We start from the raw sequence: 19292 nt of genomic DNA on the forward strand, positions 1-19292 counted from the left end.
AAAATATTTTTAGCAATATGTAGTACTCTTAAAATCATAAAGACAATAATCATGTGGTATGTCGCATAATTGAAGCCCTTGCTTGCGTTGAATATTAAAACAATGCAGCCAGAAAAATGGGATGCCGTAAGTGATCGTGTCGCTAGGGATTTTCTGCATTACCTCGCTCAGGCTCTCCTCTGTGACAGAATGAGTCAGAGCTTTGCATGCCGTCAGATGTGATGCAATTAGATGCAAGTCGTCTTTTAAAATTACCCAGACAGTAATATAAGTGCAGCTTCTCAAGATTAAGTGCCCTGTTTTTCAGTGTGCATCTGTGCACGTGCATCTGTGGTGTAATCCAGAGAAGTATTCTGTTCCTATTGCTTGTGGTATTTATATATATTATTTTTAACTGAATAGCACTGTTCAGGTTTCCCTACTGTAGTTTGGTGTTTTTCAGGCAAAGGAAAGCAAGTCACCTCAAGTTCCTTGTTTCATTTTACTCTGCTCCTTTCTGGCCCTACAGACTCTAGTGATACTGTTAGTTCTTCCTGCACATGTCTCCTGCCACCACCCTGGAGGGCAGTAAGAGAACACGTGGGAAATAACATAACAAATGCAATGGTTTTAACATGTTGACATGGCTAGGTCTTGCATTCACTGAAAATAAGCATGTTCTTTGCCTGAGTTCGTGTGAAGACAGAAGTGTTAGCAGTTTCTGATGAGTTAACTGTGACTTTTGGAAGGCTATAAACTGTCTTTTCTTGCTAAGATTTTCTCTGAAGTTCAGAATATGCCCATTACTTAAGTGAAGTCAAAGCCTCGGAAGGGCTACCATCAATGTGGCAGCATTATGACCAGCACTGGATTTTTGAGAGTTTTGATATGACAGCTGTCAAATGATAATGTATTTTCTTTTCTTCTCCAGCCCGGGTCGCTCCCCAATTTCCTTTGACAGTGAAATAATAATGATGAATCATGTGTACAAAGAAAGGTTTCCAAAGGTAAGGAATCACTTTTTTAATAATGCAGTCAATGAACTTGTGACAAAACTCAGTTAATTTGTAATAACTATTGGGGAAGGTTCCCATATCTTAGCTCTGATTTCCAAGCAATGCAGTTTGCTGAGAGTTTGAAGCTGTCCTCTCTACTTCATATGTTAATTTTGCAGTAGAAAAAATAGATTGAATGTGTAGCGAGATTCAGGTAGAAGTGTGTGAAAAGCTTAGTGTATTTGTGTATGTATTTCATATTTATTAAATTTCTCATGTCTTTTTTGGGCATGCCAAATGTGTGTAGGAATGAGAACAAGAGCCATGCTCTGGCTGCTCAATATAAATGTTATTGTTTGAGGCCAGGGTCTCCTTATATTTTGCAATAATCCTTGATTTTTGCTTTAAATACTGAAGCAGATCAAGGTTGGAAAAAGGATAATTTGCTTAGTTTCATATACACTTAAAAAAGCTAAACTTCGTATATACTTTACAAAGCTATTTCAAACAGTAATTTAAAAATACGTTGAATAACATCCGCCCAGTGTTCTTTGTATAATTGCATTAAATTTGCTTTATACTGATCCGAACTTTTTTGGTTTTGGTAGGCTTTACATTTTCATATTGGAAACACAAAGTTCTCTTTTAAAGTCATTCAAAAGCAAGGTATGCCACCGGGACTTTTGGTACCACGGAAACAATGAAGATAGATTTAGGTTTTCAGAAAAGTAAATGATTTTGATGCTAAAGTGATCTGCAGTGAAAATAGGTTTTCAAAAAGTTGAATTTTGAAGTCACAAAAATATAAGTTTCTGGTGACAGGCTATCAGGACTTACAGTGACAGAAATGCCATGTGTCTATTGCTTAGGGCATTAACAATGATTTTCAGGATTCATAGTCTTGCCTCAAAGTTCTGAAAACTGCTTAATGTCTTATGTCCTTCCCTGGGTCTCCAGGATAAGAGTACAGACTCAGAGCCGGGATGTTTTTATGGTCACTTGCATTTTCAACAAGTGCGTTCTGATTAATTTGTGTCGCTGGATCCTGTGAACATAGCTTTTGCCTATGGCATATTATTTTTATTCTAAGTAAAACAATATCATTAAGTTTTGGAACATTTTTTTGAAACTAGTGCATTTTGGAATTTAAAATATGTTACTTAAGCACCCTCCCTGTTGGTGTTTAAGTTCTGGGACAGTGATATTTAAAAAGTAACCTGTTTATTCCTTCCTCTTAGGCCACGGCGCAGATGGAGGAACGGCTGGCTGAGTTCATTGCCTCTAATGCTCCTGAGAATGTGCTGCAATTAGCAGATGGGGTCCTAAGTTTCATTCATCACCAAGTAATTGAACTGGCCAGAGACTGCCTAGATAAATCACGTGAAGGTCTTATTACTTCTCGGTACTTTTATGAGCTGCAGGAAAACTTGGAGAAACTTCTCCAGGATGTAAGTGCTCCCTGGAAAGTAGAATATATTATTTTGATTGAAACTTGAAACAATAAGCCAGAGCTTTGATTTTAGGAGAGACAGCACAGACTCCAGGGGAAGGGCAGCGGGTGGTGGTGTCAAGAGACCTGAGTTCCTGTCTGCTGTTGGTCTACCATGGGTGGATTTGAGCAAGTCACTTCACCTGTGTACTTTGTTTGTACACAAGTCAAATATGCATATGAGTAACTCAAAGGCAGTCTTTACCACTTAGGAGAATTGGGTTCATTCAGATGAAGGAAATTACTGAACTTTCTTTCATGTACTTCAGGACTCTGAATGACTTATTAATTACAATAGTGCCTTCAAGAAGTGAAAACATCATGGTTTGTAGTGTTGCTATAAATTTTTCATAAAGAGTTTCTTGAGCTGAACTTAATTCAGTTCTGTTTCTTTTTTAGTACTTTGATGTGTTTTGTGGTGTTCAAAGCATATGAAAATACACAAGAGGGCACAACTTTAATGCGTACTCAGTACGCTTCAACTGCTCATTAAAAATCACTCTTTTCCTTTAAAATGAAAATAATATTAAATTCAAAAAATCCCTTAGAATTTAATGTCCTTAGTTCTGTGCAAGTGCCTACTGTCCTATTCTGTAAGTTAATGCAGTTTGACTGAGAACAAATTTAACTGAAAACAGGATGCAGTGTTGCTAGAATATATTGTAGCTGTTGCAAAGAGTCAGTGGAGAGTCCTACTTGTTGCTGAGTCCAGACCTTGGTTTAGGTACATCTTCCTAATCCTTGGCTTTGATTGAAGGTGATAGCAAGCTGAAAATACAGCATTTCTAAAGATCATGGTCTCAGGTCACAAATATCAGTGAGAGACTTAGAAGCAGAGCACCTGAAATGCTTCTTGGTGGTTTTTAATCTATTTTAATTTATGTGTTTATATGTCATCAATCGGTTTGCTAACCCACTGGTGTGAATTGCACTAGTTTGTACATCTCTGCCCCTCCATCCAGCCATTAGAAAATGGCAAGTGAATATAAATATTAATATATTATGATCATATTAAAAAGATTTGCCAAAAGCTCAAAATCTTCCCTTGTATCGGCTAAAATCTTTGGCTACTCCATTTATATGAGCATGGGTGTAAATTTTTTGATACTTGCTATGCATAAGAGAAAAACGCCTCATGTTTATTTTTGTGGTGTTCTCCCGGGATGCGGACTATACTGAGGTAGGGTACATCTCTGGGGGGCTTTTATGGTTGTCTGCCTCTGACATACCAATAACCACTGTGGATGCATTTCAGTAGTGCATTGCGTTTTGGGTATCCCCAAAGTAGCAGAGCAATGATGTTTTGATTAAAAAAAGACAAAACAAAACCCCATTTCCTTTTCTCTCCTCTTTCCCTCAGAAAAAAACCCTCAAAATGCACCTGCTTACATGTCCTTTTCTCTTTCCTCCTATGTTCATTGTACTTCTGAGCACAGGGAAAGATGCCATTGAGCTGGTCCTAGATAAGGTGCAGTGATCACCTCTGTGCTTGCTCAGTGATTGATGTTCAGGAGTTGCCTTGACCCTTCCTCCTTGGCATCTCCTGCAGGCTCGGGGTGGGAGAGGGGTCAGTTCTTAAATTTAATTGATTTTCTCTAGGAGGTAAGGTGAGCCAGAGACAACTAAAAGGAAAGCTTAGAAAGATAAAGGAGGCAGAACAGGGTGGGAGGGATGAGGACAAAGAAATTAAAGACAACGTAGGAACGCCAGAGACTTCTTTCCACATCTTTTTCATTTGTTTTTCTCTTTCCTATCATAGTTCTTTGTCTTTTTTTTTCTGTTCTGTTATTTAAAGACTCCTTTTTTCCCCTGCTTGCCAATTTGTGTTTCCCATTTATGCTGTGTTTTAAAAGGAAACAATGGGGCATTTCAGATTAAACGTGTAGAAATTGGCAATAATATTTCTTTTTGGGGACTAACCTGAAACACAAGAAGTTTGTTTTATAAGATACAGAAGGATCGGGCAGGTGATTTTTTGGTGAATAAGGAAATGAGTGGCAGCAGGGCAGTAACTGTCGGGAAGGGAAGTATATGCAGATTTTCATATAGTTTTCCTTTATAAGAATCGACTCTATTGAAATTCCTTTCTTCAACATGTTCATCCTAACATTTGGTAACAAGCTAAACTCGCACAGTCATTTCAAACCATAGAAAGAAAACTCAATTTAATATGTTGCAAATTAAAGCTACTTTATGTTGTGAAAGTGTCTCCATAAAACAGAGTAATTGGTTATGTAAATAATGAACTGTTTAAATATACCAGGTCAGAAAGCTTTTTAAAGTTTTTAAATACCAAAAAACCTCATTAGTTATGGCAAATGAGATCATTTCTCCTGTTTGTGAGCGTGAAGTATTGTCTTTTAGCCAGAAAAACCTAGTGCTTATTGCATCGTTGAAATGATCCTGAAGTACAAGTGAATTTAATAGATTTTCCTTATTTTGAAAAACATGAACTTGAATGTTACACTTTACATTTAAAGTACAAATACTGAAAAATAACATAAAGTTCTTCTGTAAAGGATATATGACAGTTGATTCTTTATCTTTTACTGTGGGGATGGGGTCAGGGGATGGGATAGGAGCTAGGATTCCTGGAAAAATGAGGTTATAGCCTGATGATTATGTGGCTGAGTTTCCTGAATACTTATGATTACTTGGTGGAATTGACTGAATGACAAAGACGAGATATATCTAGTCAAAAGAGATTTAATGGCTTTGATGCAGGTTCTTTGGAGGTAGGGAAATGAAGGATTACAGGTGTTGCTGTACAGAGAACAAAAGAGAAGGGGGAAGGTGTTAGTATCGTACTATGTTGACTGATACCGCACTTTGGAAAATTGATATTCTGATTGCAATTGCTTTCTTAACAAGAGCCTAAGTGTAAATTTATTGGAGCTTGGCCTCGCGGTTCTCGTGTTTTGGTTTCCGTTGGTATATTAGCTCGATTGCAGCGTAGTGACTTGCATATCCCAGTTATTGGCCCTGCTGAACCCCAGGGGAGGACAGTGATTTTAATTTCATGCCCCAGTAGCTACACTTGGTGACGGATGGGGCTTTCAGATGGGGGAATCGGCTGGTAAATCAGCCGCCGCTGCCTCCCGTACCCGGCGGCTGGGAAGGGCTCGGGCGCGCGGGAATGGCAGCGGGGTTCTCGCGCCCGAGGGCTTCTCGCGCCTCCCCGCCGGGGGCGGCAGCGGGGGGGAGCCCTGCCATGACCCCAGCACCCTTCAGACGAGTGTCTCGTCACCGGCAGCGGCTAATTAGGCAGCAGGCGGCAGCGCCTGGGAGCAGCAGACGGCACTTGGCTATATAACCCGTGATTTTGGGACCCTGCGATCGCGATCGGCTGCGAGCGAGCGTCGGCGGAGATGGCCGGGCTGTCCTGCGAGAGGGGGCGGCGGGACGAGGCAGCTCTCCTGGGGCTCCTGGGGCAGCAGCGCCGCGCGGAGATGATGGCTGAGTGGCTGTTACAAGTTGTGTTTGGTTTTATAACCCTGTACTCTGCTCCATTTCTTTTTTTCCCCCCCTTTTGCTTTTCCTTATCATTTGGCAGTCAGATTAGCTTTTCATTTTTCAGATAGACACCTGATTAAATCAGTTAGTTTTTTACATTATTTTGCCTAAATGAGAAAGGGAGAAAACAAAAGGACCTGATTTAAAAGAATAAGTTGGCTCTGACACTTATAAACAGATGCAAAAAGATGAGTTAGTATTTTTTGGAGTGAAAAAGGACTTTGCAATTGCATGGCTCATATTTGAATGCTAATGTGTAATTTATTCATTCCAACTCACCTAACCTCTGGTGATCTAGGATGGCTCTTCACATATGAAATCATTAATTTCTTTCTAGAATTCATATTTTAACTCATAAGTTTGGGTAATGCATTAGGAACGAATACTAGTCTTCATTTTGATCTTTTATCTTCCTAATTTGAAAATGTCTTTTAGTTAGAAAAAAAATCTCCACTTGTTATTTCAATGCTTTCAAAATAATATTCTTTATAAGGCTAAAACCAGGAAGGATCTCTGATGTTGTTTTTAGATTAGCAGTTACATAGTTTTCTTCAAGGTTAAAATCTAGCTGTAGCTTGTCAATGCTAAATTGCACAAATAACGTATTTCTTATTTGGACCTTTGTCAAAATGAGAAATAATGAACTTTTTACTTCTCTTGTTTAGTTAAAAAAAAACAACAGGGCTATATTGTTTAAAAATGCTGCTTATGTTTTTCTAGCTCAGAATTTGTGCTTCCTTGTGTTTTTATTGTTCATTTAGGTGACTATCAGCTTTTTGACTTCTCAGCCATATATGTCCTTTGCTTTTTGTTGCTAATGAACAATGCTAAATGAACCTTTTTGTTTCCTGCTGCTTGCATCCTTGTTGGTTAAAATATTGTTCCTACAAGCAACTGCAAAGCCTGGTGGTGAAGCTGGTCATTGAGCTGCTTTTGGACCTTACATCTGTGGCTGTGCTAAAGCCTAATTTTTAGACCTTTATGAAAATTGTCTGTAGTTTGTTTCAGTTTTTCATGTCACTGGAACCATCTTTTATCAGCCTGCAATGAAATACTATTTACTTGTGCTTTAGGACTCATAATGTAACAGTTGTGTCTCTGGGGGGGGGGGGGGAGTAATTTTTTTTTAATTTTTCAAATTTGTCTTTGTATTTTTACATTATTAGTTTTTAATGTATTTATTATTATAAAAAGCTACCCCCAACCACACACACACCTTGAAACTAAGCCTTGAGTTTGTACTGAAATGCAATAATGTGAAAGAATAGGAGTGGGCAAGAATAAATTCTCTGAATTAGACTTCTGTTTCCTATGGATCTGCTTGTGTGTTTGGTACAACATAGCATGCAATACAATGCAGTAGTTGCTTGGCAGGATTTATGGAATGAAATCAAGGGAAATTAAAAGGTTAGGTTTTTCAAGATGATGAACATAAATTGTTCAAATTCTACCTAAAAGTGAAGCTGAGAAAAGTGTAGATGTTGGTAATTACCTAGACTTCAGCATCATGGGAAGGTTAAATTGAAAAAATCAGTATTTCTATTTTAGTTTTTTAAAATAAAATAAAAAATCACATCTAATAAAATTGATAAGCAATATAATGCAACTAGAGCCTTTGGAATATCTCGTGCTTGATAAAGGCAGTCAGTTTTAATGGAAAAGCTATATGCAACTTGGCATCCTTGACTGAGCTGAGCTCATTGCCTGGCTGGACTCGGTCATGCCTTTGCTGCTGAATTATGGTTACTGAGCGGGCGATTGCTCTGCATTCAGCATTTGATGTATAGAAACGAAGAGTTCACTGTTAGGACCATAACGTGCTGTTTTGCTCTCTGCAGGCCCACGAGCGATCCGAGAGCTCAGAGGTTGCTTTCGTTACCCAACTTGTGAAAAAGCTGATGATTATCATTGCACGACCAGCTCGGCTGCTTGAGTGCCTGGTAAGTTTGGTCCCTGGGAGAGCATGGGTGTGATCTAAAGGGCATGATGTGTGTTTGAGGAGATGAGGAACACACAGCCTTTGAGAGAAAGCTTAAGTTCTGATGAAAACATTGCTGAAAAATAAATCAGTATTAAAAAAAGGCAGTACTAAGAGTCTTTTACAGTAAAATAGAAGTATCTTTTTAATGGGGTGCCAGCTGCAACAACAGGTAATAGGGTTTTAGTGTAAATTCTAAAATTAAGTTAAATTAAGGAGGAAGGGTCAGGAGTACGTGCTGACATCATTTCATGCAACTTGATGTCACCTGATTTTCCTTGTGTTGTCAACAGGTACAGTGAAGAGTGTGTAAATGTATGGTCTACCTGAGATGCCTAAAGAGCTTTGCTAAGGAAGAACCATCACCAAGAAAAAGTTCCCTTCCATGATATAAATGATGTTTGGGCTCTCAGGCTGAAACTCTTACTGTAGACAGCAATTCCAGAAAAAACTGGTGTCAGGTTTTCTAACTGTGAAAATAGGGGGAGAGAGAGAGAGAGAGAGAGAGAGAGGACAGTGAGAGACCCAAGTAGGTTTGTTAACCTAGTGGAGAAATCCTATTCAATGCAATTAAAATATATGGAAAATTAGGTATAATCGTGCTTTTCAACAACTTATTTGGGCTAATAAGGAGGCATTTTTATATTTAGTTCTAGAAAATGGTGAAAAGTGTTCAGGCCATCTCAATGAAATTGGACACTGTATCCCGAAAACTTGCAACTCTGAAAATATTTTGTTGGGTGCAGTGGACAAGCAGTATGAATATACATTCCCACTGTGAAGCTGTGTCAAGAGGGTTAGTATAATCCTTGGATATATAGGGAGAGCGGTGATTAGGTCTGTGTTGTATACAACATTCTGTGGGGATTGATTATGGTGGTCACTTCTGTGACTGCATTTCAAAATGATGTTGAGAGATTGGAGAGTGCAGGCAAGCGTCAGAAAAAGTTTGAGGGCTGGAGCTGCCAACAACTTACAGTGGAACCTTAAAAACTTCATCTATTTATCATTGTCAGAAGGAAGGTAAAGACAGGATTGCTCATGCTTTATAAATATATCCAGGTACCAGATAGAGATGTAAGGATGGAAAGTTGATCCATTCATATTAAAAAATTGGCTTATTTTTGATAGTGATAGCAAATGCTTCCATGAAGCAGTCAAATTTTTCTCTTGTAAATTGTTGAATCTAAGCTGAATATAATTTTGGAAACTAGGCTTTGTTGCACATGACCTTTTAGGAATAACCAGATGAAATTCCCTGGCCTATGTTATTTGAGAGATCCAAGCACATGACCTAATGGTTCTTTCTGAATGTAAAAATGAGAGGGAAGCTGCATCTGATTGAGGCATTAGAGAAGTTGGCTAAACTAGTAAATTGTGGCTGGATATAAACACAGGTATGGTTAATGATTGAAGCATGTTGAAGCTAGCGTATCCAGGGGTGACTTTTTAATCACTGGAATCATGAGAAGATAAATGAATTTTGCAGAGCTTTCTTTGATAAGGTAGACGAGAATGGTCCAACCTTTCTCATGACATTAGTTTTAGAAAACACCTGCAACCTCAGGTGGACTGCTTTGCCGTGTGAACCCTTTGGTGCAAGGAAGACCACTTTCAGTGATGAAGTAGGCCACACAACTAGGAAGACAGATGCCGACACTTATTTATTCAAGAGGTCTCCACTAGATTACATTGAAAAGCCTGGACACAACTTCATCCAGACTGGGAATTCTTTGACTTTGAAAGCCGTTTTTGTGATTTGGATGAGTTCTGTGATTCCAGTTATCTTCAAGCATGTCTTTAAAGTGTTTTTTGGGAGTGAAGACAATGAAGAAAGCAAATAAATTAAAACTTACTGTATTTGCTGTGCTTATGACCGCCATTTATGCTTGAGCACACTCTGTTAGTAACACATCATCTAGGAAGGCACAAAACTTTGGCAGGTTTTGTGAGCCCATTTCTGTGGCTGGAAGCAGTCCAAACTTGAACCAGCTCTTAGCTGCAGATCAGGAGATCTCCGGGTTCCTGCACTATCTTCTGCACCTGCCATTCTGCAAAGCATGTGGGAGCAGGTGGAAGCAGAAAAGTCATTGAGATTTGAGTAATGGACTCCAAAGCATGTAGTGACAACCTAGAAAATGAAGTGGCTAGATCCCAAAGTCTAAAAGTGATGTCTGTATCTGTATATTAGTCTTTCTTTTTAAGCTTTTCTTTTTACTTTTCTAGCAATTTTTTTGTATTTATTTGTTTGTTTATTTTATTCTGCTGACATGAAGACTTAAGTATTAACATTCCTTTTATCCCATAAAGAGCAAGATCTATAGCAGTAGATAGTCTACCATTTAAATAGCTTGGGAATTGCATTTCATTTTTAGTTTGTAACATGTAATTTTTTGCAGTTTAACCTTTAACTTCATTGTTTGCTTATGAGATTGTAAAAATAAGTAGTTTATTATTTTCTTAGGTTCCTTTTCCATAGGACTTTTGGTCCCTTAGTAGGGACTATTCTTCATTTAGGTACAACAGTATTCAGAGAATTAAATAAACCTACCAAAAAGAAGGCATAACTTAAATTTATTTAATTTCTTGATTTCTTTTTTATATTTACATTTTTTGTCACCAGGTGTTTTTCTTCTGTCCTTTGCCCACCAATAAATGTCCTACAATTGTACCATGGTACTGGTACTTTTCAGTATGGTTCCTGCTCTTGATCCTTACTGAGGTAGTTGATAAATCTTCCAGACAAATTAGAAGGGAATGTTGTGTTTTGAATTATTACTGTCTTTGGTCATACAAACCATTTAGTGCAACCAAGAAAGAGCGTCTTTTCTCCTTTTTTCTAACCACTCAAATATCCTTAATGTCTTATTCTCTAATGTTTTTCTTATTTGCAATTCTGTGCTCTCTTTTTTTCTTAAATTGCTGATCATTTTCAGGTCAGATCTTTTTCTGCTATTCTTCACTGCTATAAGCTGTAACTTCTCCCTTCTCCTCCTCCTCCTCACTGAAAAATGTTTGAAGAGTCTTGGCAAAGCTGCTCATTGCTGGTAAAGGATGAGGTTTGAAGAGGAGGGTTAAAGTGCATTAGTGAACTTGCTTCTGAGCAGCAGGGCTTCTGCACCCAAAAGCTGGTCTTTTATTTCTGACTAGATCTGTTGGTCTGATAAAGGAGATCACACCTGATTATATACTTTGCTTTCCTTAGGGATCCTGTACATCAAACTTGAGCTGAATAGGTGATCCACCCCCCCCAAATCCGTAACAGTATTTCATATATATCAAAAATGAAGTCTTCTCTGTTGATAAAATAGCATTTGCTATTTTATTAGCAATTGCCAAGGTTGGGGCAGTTACAGAATTGGGTGGGAAGGTGTAAGATTTGATCAGAACTGATATTTGAAAGCAGGAGAGGCTCATCTTGGCTTAACTCAGCTGTCGGGTACAGGTGGCAGAAGGAGGCACCTTAGTCCTCACCACAGACCTTTCACTGGCATATCCCAAGCGTGACAAAATTAGGAGGTGGGTCCAGGCAGATGCTTGCATTCTTATGGCTGTATTGACCTGATAGTCTGGTTTTGGTTTATGAAAAGTCCCTACAATCCTTGCGATGTTTGAATGGCAGGTCTAAGCCAGTGGACATCCGGCAGTCTGTAAATGTGTAAAATAGAGCTTTGCTTATCCCAAGCGGGTGTAATGCATTGGCTTGCTTCTTGTAACTGCAGATGTTTTGCCTCTCTGCTGAGCCCAGAATTGACTTGGGATGTTTCTGAGGAATCCAGGTGACTCAACCCGTGCTCTTTCTCTCCTCCATGGGAGAGGATCCTTTTGTAACTGTGGGACTGAATCTTTTACCTCTCTTTGCCTCTCTCACCTTCTTGCTCTAGGAGTTTGATCCTGAAGAGTTTTACCACTTGTTGGAAGCTGCAGAAGGCCATGCCAAGGAAGGGCAAGGAATTAAATGCGACATTCCTCGTTATATTATCAGCCAGCTGGGACTTACCAGGGATCCCCTGGAGGGTGAGAACTCTTCTTTTTGTACTCTCCAGACTACTAAAGGGATAATCAGATCTCCAGATACTAACCCCTGGTCACTACGTAGCTAAAAGGAGCTTTTGTTTTATTGGATTGATTTCTATGCCTTTTTTTTCCTCCTTATTTTCCTGTTTGCTGTCCAATTCTAAACAAACCTTTCCAACTGTATGTCTCAAAGGAGTGTTACTAGCATAAGGATTACACATCAACAGTTACAATTCTTTATTTGGGGGATTAATAATGTCTCCCTGTATTATAGCTGAAAAAATGTTGGTCAATGGCTTTACATTTTAACTGTTTTTCTGTAGTGCTGGAGGGGTAAAACTAAATTTACCTGTTATATTTCTGATCAGCCACTGCCTGCATGCTGCAGTCTCTCCTGTGCTGGCGTTGGAAATGATTCTGTCATCCCACTTTGTTGTCCTTTTTGGGAAAAGTGTATTTGTTGTGACTTCCCATGGAGTGTGCACACACACACGCACACACGGTTTTCTAAAGTAGACAAACTATATACATGAAGTCAGTTAGGAGTTCACTTGGATACAAAAGCTTGTATTTCTGGTCCCAAAAGGTGTTTAACCAAACAATTTATAATAATTAACCTAGATTATGTTCAGAGCAATGCTACTTTTGTGGTGCAGATAGTTTATTTTTGGTTTTACAGTTTTTAGGAATGTTGGATATTACACTTAAGCATTTGATACATTTTTTAGAAAGGTCATAAAAATTTACCTTCTACTCATTACATCGGATTTTTATAAGGTCTGTATAAGTACAGACACTTTCAGGCACCGTATAAGTAATGTCTTAGAAGAAGCTGACAGCTGTTCGGCTAGGTCCCAGCATTGCGTATGGTAAAATGAATCTGCTCTAAATATACAGAGCCCCAGAAGATCTTAACTTTGGAATTTGTGAGTTAATAGTTCTCTTTGCATTTTCGTCGTTGATTCTCTTCCCCTCTGACAAGTTTTACGAGCACAAACTCTGGCCCCAGCCACGGCTCGCTCAGCGGTGATGGGAAGCGCGGCAGAGGCTGGAGGTGACTGCGGAATATTTCAGCAGTTGATCTGTACTTTTTGTTTTCTCAGGAGAGCATAATTTTACCATAAATTAGTAGTCTGGATAGGACTAGTTTAACTTCTGCAGTGTTTACTAGAATGACAGTGACAGGTTGACTTCAAGTAAAGAGCTCTTTGGGAAAATTTCTACCAAAGATTGCTAAATGCAATTTAATAGCATTTGTTGAAATCTGACATTAAAGGGAAATTTCCTTTGATCCCTGTCATGGGAGAGAACCTTTCTATCACTAATTCCCCTTACTAAAGTCAAATTTTCTTTAGAAATGTGTGGAGATGTCAAGGTGCCTTATTTCCTTTCTGTAAGGAGGGCACCCAGAAATGTCAATGATGTCTGTTCAGAGACTAGTGGTTAATGTAGGATTTGGTTCTGCAAAGTTTATAGCATCTCCTAAGACAGCTGAGCAGCCTAAACTAACTGACTTTCTCACAGTTTGCTGCTCAGCATTTTGCAGAACCGGACACGTTTCATGGAGAGAGGTTATTTGAAATGTGATACTTTTTCTTCTCTGAAATACATAGGTGCCACCAGGCTATATACAGACATGTATGCATGGAATAGGTTTTGCCATTAGATAGCTGGCAGTTTCCCCAAACATGCATTTATTGCTTTTACTTATTAAAGAAACCATCTAGAATAATTCATGCTGAGAAGAGGACCGTTAATTAAATTCATCTCTCTATAAAATATTGCCTGCAGCTCACAAGATGTTAAAGGTTATCACTGTATAATTGGGGTGACTTTTCACAGAGGGGGAAAAATGCACTTCATAATCTACGAGTGCCTCTTAAAATACTGTTTGTCTTGTATAAACAAAGAGAACAGTGTTTCACTGAGATCATTAGGAGTAATCTTTCTGCTTTCTTTTCAGAAATGGCCCAGCTGAATAGCTATGACAGCCCAGACACTCCTGAGACAGATGATTCAGTTGAGGTAAAGCAGTAGTACATGCACACTGTCTGACACTTTTTTCTCCAAAAAGGAGTAGTCTACAGTAAAGAATTAATTATAATGCAGAGTAATTTTAATTTAAAAAAAAGGGATGACTTTTAAAAGTGCATGTTAAAACTGAAGTACACACTCATCAAACTGGACTTTACTGTGGAGGTGAAATGCTTTAACGATACAAACAGGCATTGTCATTTAGTCTTGTTGATGTTTCTTTACAGTTGCAAACAAAAATAATTTTCAATTTATTTCAATTAAAAAAAATTCTTTATATCTACACATGTAAAATGTGAAGGGAATTGAGGGAAGTTGACTTTAGTAATGGACTGTTGGAAAAATTTAGTCATATGACTTGCCAGGTTTCAAAGATCCATAATATTTTTAGTTGATTGGTATTTTAAAAATATAATGTTGAGGAAAAGCCTGAATTTTATAATCCACTGACTTATTGTGCTAATATTTGAGAAGGGAGTCTGCAAGGCTCCTAAGGATTACAGATCATTATCTTAAAACTGAGCACTCCAGAGATTTAGGATTGGGTTGTGTTTGGGTGAATTCTGCTTAAAAAAGAAAAGGACAAAAAAAGTTGTGTAGAGTATGAAGTCATTCCTGCTCCCCTGATATATGTTTGGTTTTTGTTTTCTTTCCCCAGAGCCGCGGTGCCTCTGTGCAATCAAAGAAAACTCCATCTGAGGAAGAATTTGAAAATATTAAACTGATCAGTAATGGAGCTTATGGGTAATGCTTTTTATACTCTACTTTAGAAGAAAATGCTATTATCGTCCTACGCAGTGAAGGGCTATACCAAAGCTGGGCAAATGACTGTTTTCTGTTGGATCCAGATCATAACGAATATTGCTTGGGCCTTAGAAAGGTTCCAAACTTATGATGTCTTGCGGAAGATGCTATTTCTTTAATGTTCTCTGGGTTTTTAGGCAATACCACCTGTACATTGCTGTGGTTCCTGGCTGTGAAGGCCTCGCGCTGTGCTGAGCTGACATGCAGCTTCCACCTCAGTGACCCTCTGTAAAAAGTGGTTGCCCTGCATTAAAGCTCTCAGAACAGTTTGCTGAAGTCCTTCCTAGCTGTGACCTCAAGCCTTTTTTTTCTGTAGCTATTTCTGCAGCATTGCCCTGAGATGACAAAAACATTTTCCCTGAACGTTGTCTCTAAGAGAAGTATTGTCACATAGTTGATTGTGAAATTTCTTAGAGAAAAATGTAGCTCCAGAAATTTGAGAAAATTATTTTGCCCCCATGTTTTTATTGCTTATCAGGACATTCTGTATTTCCTTTCAAGATATCTGGTTAAGTCCTGTGATTTGTGTTTGTGTAGAGGTTAAATGAGTGCGAATAAAATTCTGTAGTTGCAAATGTTATTGATTACTCATTAAAACAGCAAAAATGTTGAAGGAAAAGAAGGTTATGGTTTTCCATGTATTGAGATTATATATGTAATGTACATGGCTGTTAGCTTGGAAATACTAAAATAAATGCTAAAATTAGATGGGGGCAGATCTACTTGAGAAGTCATGCAGTAAAAATGCCATTAGATTTTATTACCTGTTGAAGAATCCAGAATGGAGTTTCTCGGTTAAAATTTTAACCATTCCTACAAACCTATCCGGAATATTAAAGACAGTTCCTGACTCTTTGCAGTTAATAAATCCTTATGAGTGATATTCAATTGGCTGTAACTGAAAAGCAGTGATACTCAGTAGGCTGTAACAGCAAAACTTAAGCATGTACTTAAGTGTTTTGTTGAAGTGGAAGTTAACAGCAACTCATTTCTTAAAAATTATGTGAAAGAGTGTAGGTGTATTTTTTTTAGTCTGTGAAGACACAGTAGAGCAAATCTAAGAGCTGTATTGCTGGACAAGAAGGTTTTATGTTTTCAGTCATATTTCTGCACAGACCCTGTGACTTTAGACATATCTCTGTAAAAATGGGAGGGGTGGAAGTTTTGCTGTAACTCATATCCTGCCTTTTTACTGGTTGTATTTCATACTCAGCTGTTTGTGAGACATGATACCATGTTAAATGTAATACACTCCAGAGAAAAAGAAGCAAGTACTGATTCAATAAGGCAGGCAAACTGGATGAAAATTTTATTTGCAAACTGTATTATTAACGTGCAGGAATCTAATGATCTGCAAATGATAGAAATGTAAGAGATACTTTACTGAAGGAAATCCCTGGTGACAGTGTTACGTCAAATCCATGTTATGGAGCTGGAAAGAGGTTGTGCTGGTTCTTTGCATTTTGGACAATGTTATAGTAAAATGGTGACTGTAATGTTGAGAAATACATACCTTTGTATTGATGCGTAAGGAAGTTTGTGACATTTGTTAGTCACATCAGTGAGAATGCTATCTAGTCAAAGGGGTTCCTTCTTTTCTAGGGGAGCTTGGTATTAAGATGGGATTTTATGGAGTCACAAATAAGTTTGTCAGAATCCGTTCAAAACAGTTACTGTCCACTATTTCTTTAAAACAGTATGAACTGAAAATGATCCTTTGCTCTTGATATGTGGTTTTCTAGAGCGGTGTATTTGGTGCGACACAAGACCACTCGTCAACGTTTTGCCATGAAGAAGATCAACAAACAGAACCTAATTTTGAGAAACCAGATCCAACAGGCTTTTGTGGAGAGAGATATCTTGACTTTTGCTGAGAACCCCTTTGTAGTCAGCATGTTCTGCTCCTTCGAGACCAAGCGCCATCTGTGCATGGTTATGGAGTACGTGGAAGGTATCTATTGAATGCTGGCATGTTTGTCATAATTTGATCTTGCAAAGGGACCTTAAACAGGATGTGCATGTAGTGTATACACAGTGTCTCCCATCATAAAAGATGACATTTCCAAATGATTTATAAAATGTGTACTTTTGGGTGTAATATTGATCACTGCACTGCTCTGAATGTAATAAACAGGAAGACCGTCTTTTGTGTGTGTGATGCTGCTTTTTCCTGTAAGGTAAGCACAGTCGGTGCTGCGTCCGTCCAGCTGGGAGCAGGGAGGTTATGAAGGCCATGTAGGGAGGAGGTGTGCAGACTGCTTGGGCTGGAGAAATGAGTCATTCTACCCTGCTAGCATGATTTTGTGTAAGGAGATACTCCGCTTGTGAATCCCTGTGACTAATGCGATGTGTTTGTAGTGGAGCTGAGGAAACATAAAGCCACATATAGAGAGGTTGCTGGGGTGAGAAGTCAGCATGAACTTTCCAGTCTTTACTGGAAAGAGATCCTTTAGTTCTCCTGTGGGAGGCCATGGCTAGATCCATAGTGTGCTTGGCATTAAGGTTAGAAAAAGAGAGCTAAGAAACATCACCAAGCAACACAGTCTTTGTTTTTTATCAGCTTTTTCAAAAATACAGTGTTTTATGCTGATGGGTTTCTTTCTTTGCTTATTCATTGGAATATTATTTGATTTTATTTTATCGCTGTATATTATTGTAAGCAATATATTTCCTTTGATGGGCAGGATTCATTTCTTATACCTGGCTTGCTTGGTTGAATGCTCCTCAGAAGTAAGCTTTAGTTACTATATTAGTGCTCTTTTAGATAAATGAATGGAATGGAAGCAGACGTACTGACATAACAAATTTTAACATTAACTCCTATTTGCAAGTAGAGATGAAGGTTGCAGAGTGAAATGTGTGGCCAGTATTCCTTAAAAAGTTGAATCGGGGGCCCACAAACTTATTTTCATGAGTACCACTGTATCAAAAGCTGTGGCTGCTTCTTCAAAGCATTGGAAGAGCCAATTAGTAGTCTTAGCAGTGTTGCATATCGGAAGTGGTATCTGTTACAGTGGTGAATGCTGGGTGGAAAGCAAAGAAATTTATACAGAGGCCAAACAATCATGAACTGCCCTTTCTTCCAAGGCTTATTTCTGGTTTTGAAACTGCATCCGTACAATTGTTGGGGTAAATCCTTCTTCCTTTCCTGAGGCATACAGAAACCAACTGAGGTACACTGGAGAGAAGGAGATCCTGATGTTTTTTACTACAGATGAAGATGAGGCCCCAGGAATTGGAGATCAAGGCCCATCTGCTCTTGAATTACATTTTGTATTTCAGCACTTCAGTGCATGTTCTTTGTGGAGTTTACTGTGGTGTGCCTTTTTAGAGGGGTATAAGCATGCCCAGCATCCATGGAACCTAGTTTTTCTAAGACTTTAAAATTTATTTGAAACTCAAAACTGAATGTAGAGAGAGTTTTAGAAACCAGGGTAACAGGGTTAAGAGAGACAGCCTTTAGGAAACTTACTCTAATCTAATATTGTAGTGCTGTAGCTGCTCTTTCTTCTTAACTAATACTTCCCATTTCAATGTGTCATATTTGCAACTTTATTCTAGGAGGTGATTGTGCTACACTTCTCAAGAACATTGGTGCTCTACCTGTTGATATGGCCAGGATGTATTTTGCTGAGACTGTTTTGGCATTGGAGTACCTACACAATTATGGGATTGTTCACCGTGACCTAAAACCTGATAAGTAAGTGCTTAGCTCTTCAGAAGCTGGAGGGAGAGTCCCAATTCATCAGAGGTTTTCTCCATAGGCAAGAGGACATGGGAACTAGAGACAGTAGAAAGCTTTGATGGGATCAGGAATGCAGAAGGTTTTAGGGAGTCTCTGGCTTCAGATGTACAGAACCAGTCTGGCAGTGAGAAGGGGTGGGAGGAACCTCTTTGAGACTTAGGAGCAGAATTTGGATGGGGGTTAGGCTGGACTTCACCAGGTCTAGCTCTGCTGGTATTGGAGATTAAGAATTTTTGGGCACTGTTGTAAAATATGGTCTTTACTCTGAGGGTCACCTCAAAGCTCTGTAAGTGTAAGAGGGGATGGGATGCACATGCAGTTATGGAAAAACAGGGAACAAGGTCTGAAAGGTTTTGAGAACTGTTGGACATGGTTGCATCTTGGGTCCTTTCTGCCCTCTTCTCTGTGCTGTTGAAACTCTCTGATGTAAGTGCAGAAGCTGAAATGTATGGTGCTATGTGAACAAAACTTTCTGTCTTCGTTTAGACTTTACAGCAGTTGAGCACAGAAAAAAATGAGAGTAAACAGTAGTGTTTTTTCCAGCTATTGTCTCAAACCTGTTGTTGCTTTGGTGAAATTTGGCAGAAGTTAGTCTGATTTCTGGTTGCCTTAGCAGCTCTGTGAGGTTCAGTTGCGTAGGAGGTTCCTTCCAGGTGTTTGATTGGCTGTACTGAGATTGCGCTTAGCATTATCTTGTGATTTTTCTTATTTTGACTCCTTTTGGGAAACAATTGAATA

General features: G+C 38.7%; 1 protein-coding gene across 5 annotated transcripts in view; it reads left to right on the top strand.

Moving 5' to 3' along the window:
• The window catches only part of MAST2 (microtubule associated serine/threonine kinase 2), a 206279-nt gene that overhangs the window by 160181 nt on the left and 26806 nt on the right, over positions 1–19292 (top strand). For all 5 annotated transcript variants that reach the window (XM_067301167.1, XM_067301168.1, XM_067301169.1 and 2 more), the window contains 8 exons: positions 911–986; positions 2213–2422; positions 7815–7916; positions 11839–11971; positions 13935–13996; positions 14664–14749; positions 16552–16760; positions 18371–18509. In XM_067301167.1, the coding sequence (XP_067157268.1) occupies positions 911–986; positions 2213–2422; positions 7815–7916; positions 11839–11971; positions 13935–13996; positions 14664–14749; positions 16552–16760; positions 18371–18509 (1017 nt within the window). The remainder of the gene's footprint in view (positions 1–910; positions 987–2212; positions 2423–7814; positions 7917–11838; positions 11972–13934; positions 13997–14663; positions 14750–16551; positions 16761–18370; positions 18510–19292) is intronic.

Source organism: Apteryx mantelli, chromosome 8, assembly GCF_036417845.1.
Source record: "Apteryx mantelli isolate bAptMan1 chromosome 8, bAptMan1.hap1, whole genome shotgun sequence".
Taxonomy (NCBI): domain Eukaryota; kingdom Metazoa; phylum Chordata; class Aves; order Apterygiformes; family Apterygidae; genus Apteryx; species Apteryx mantelli.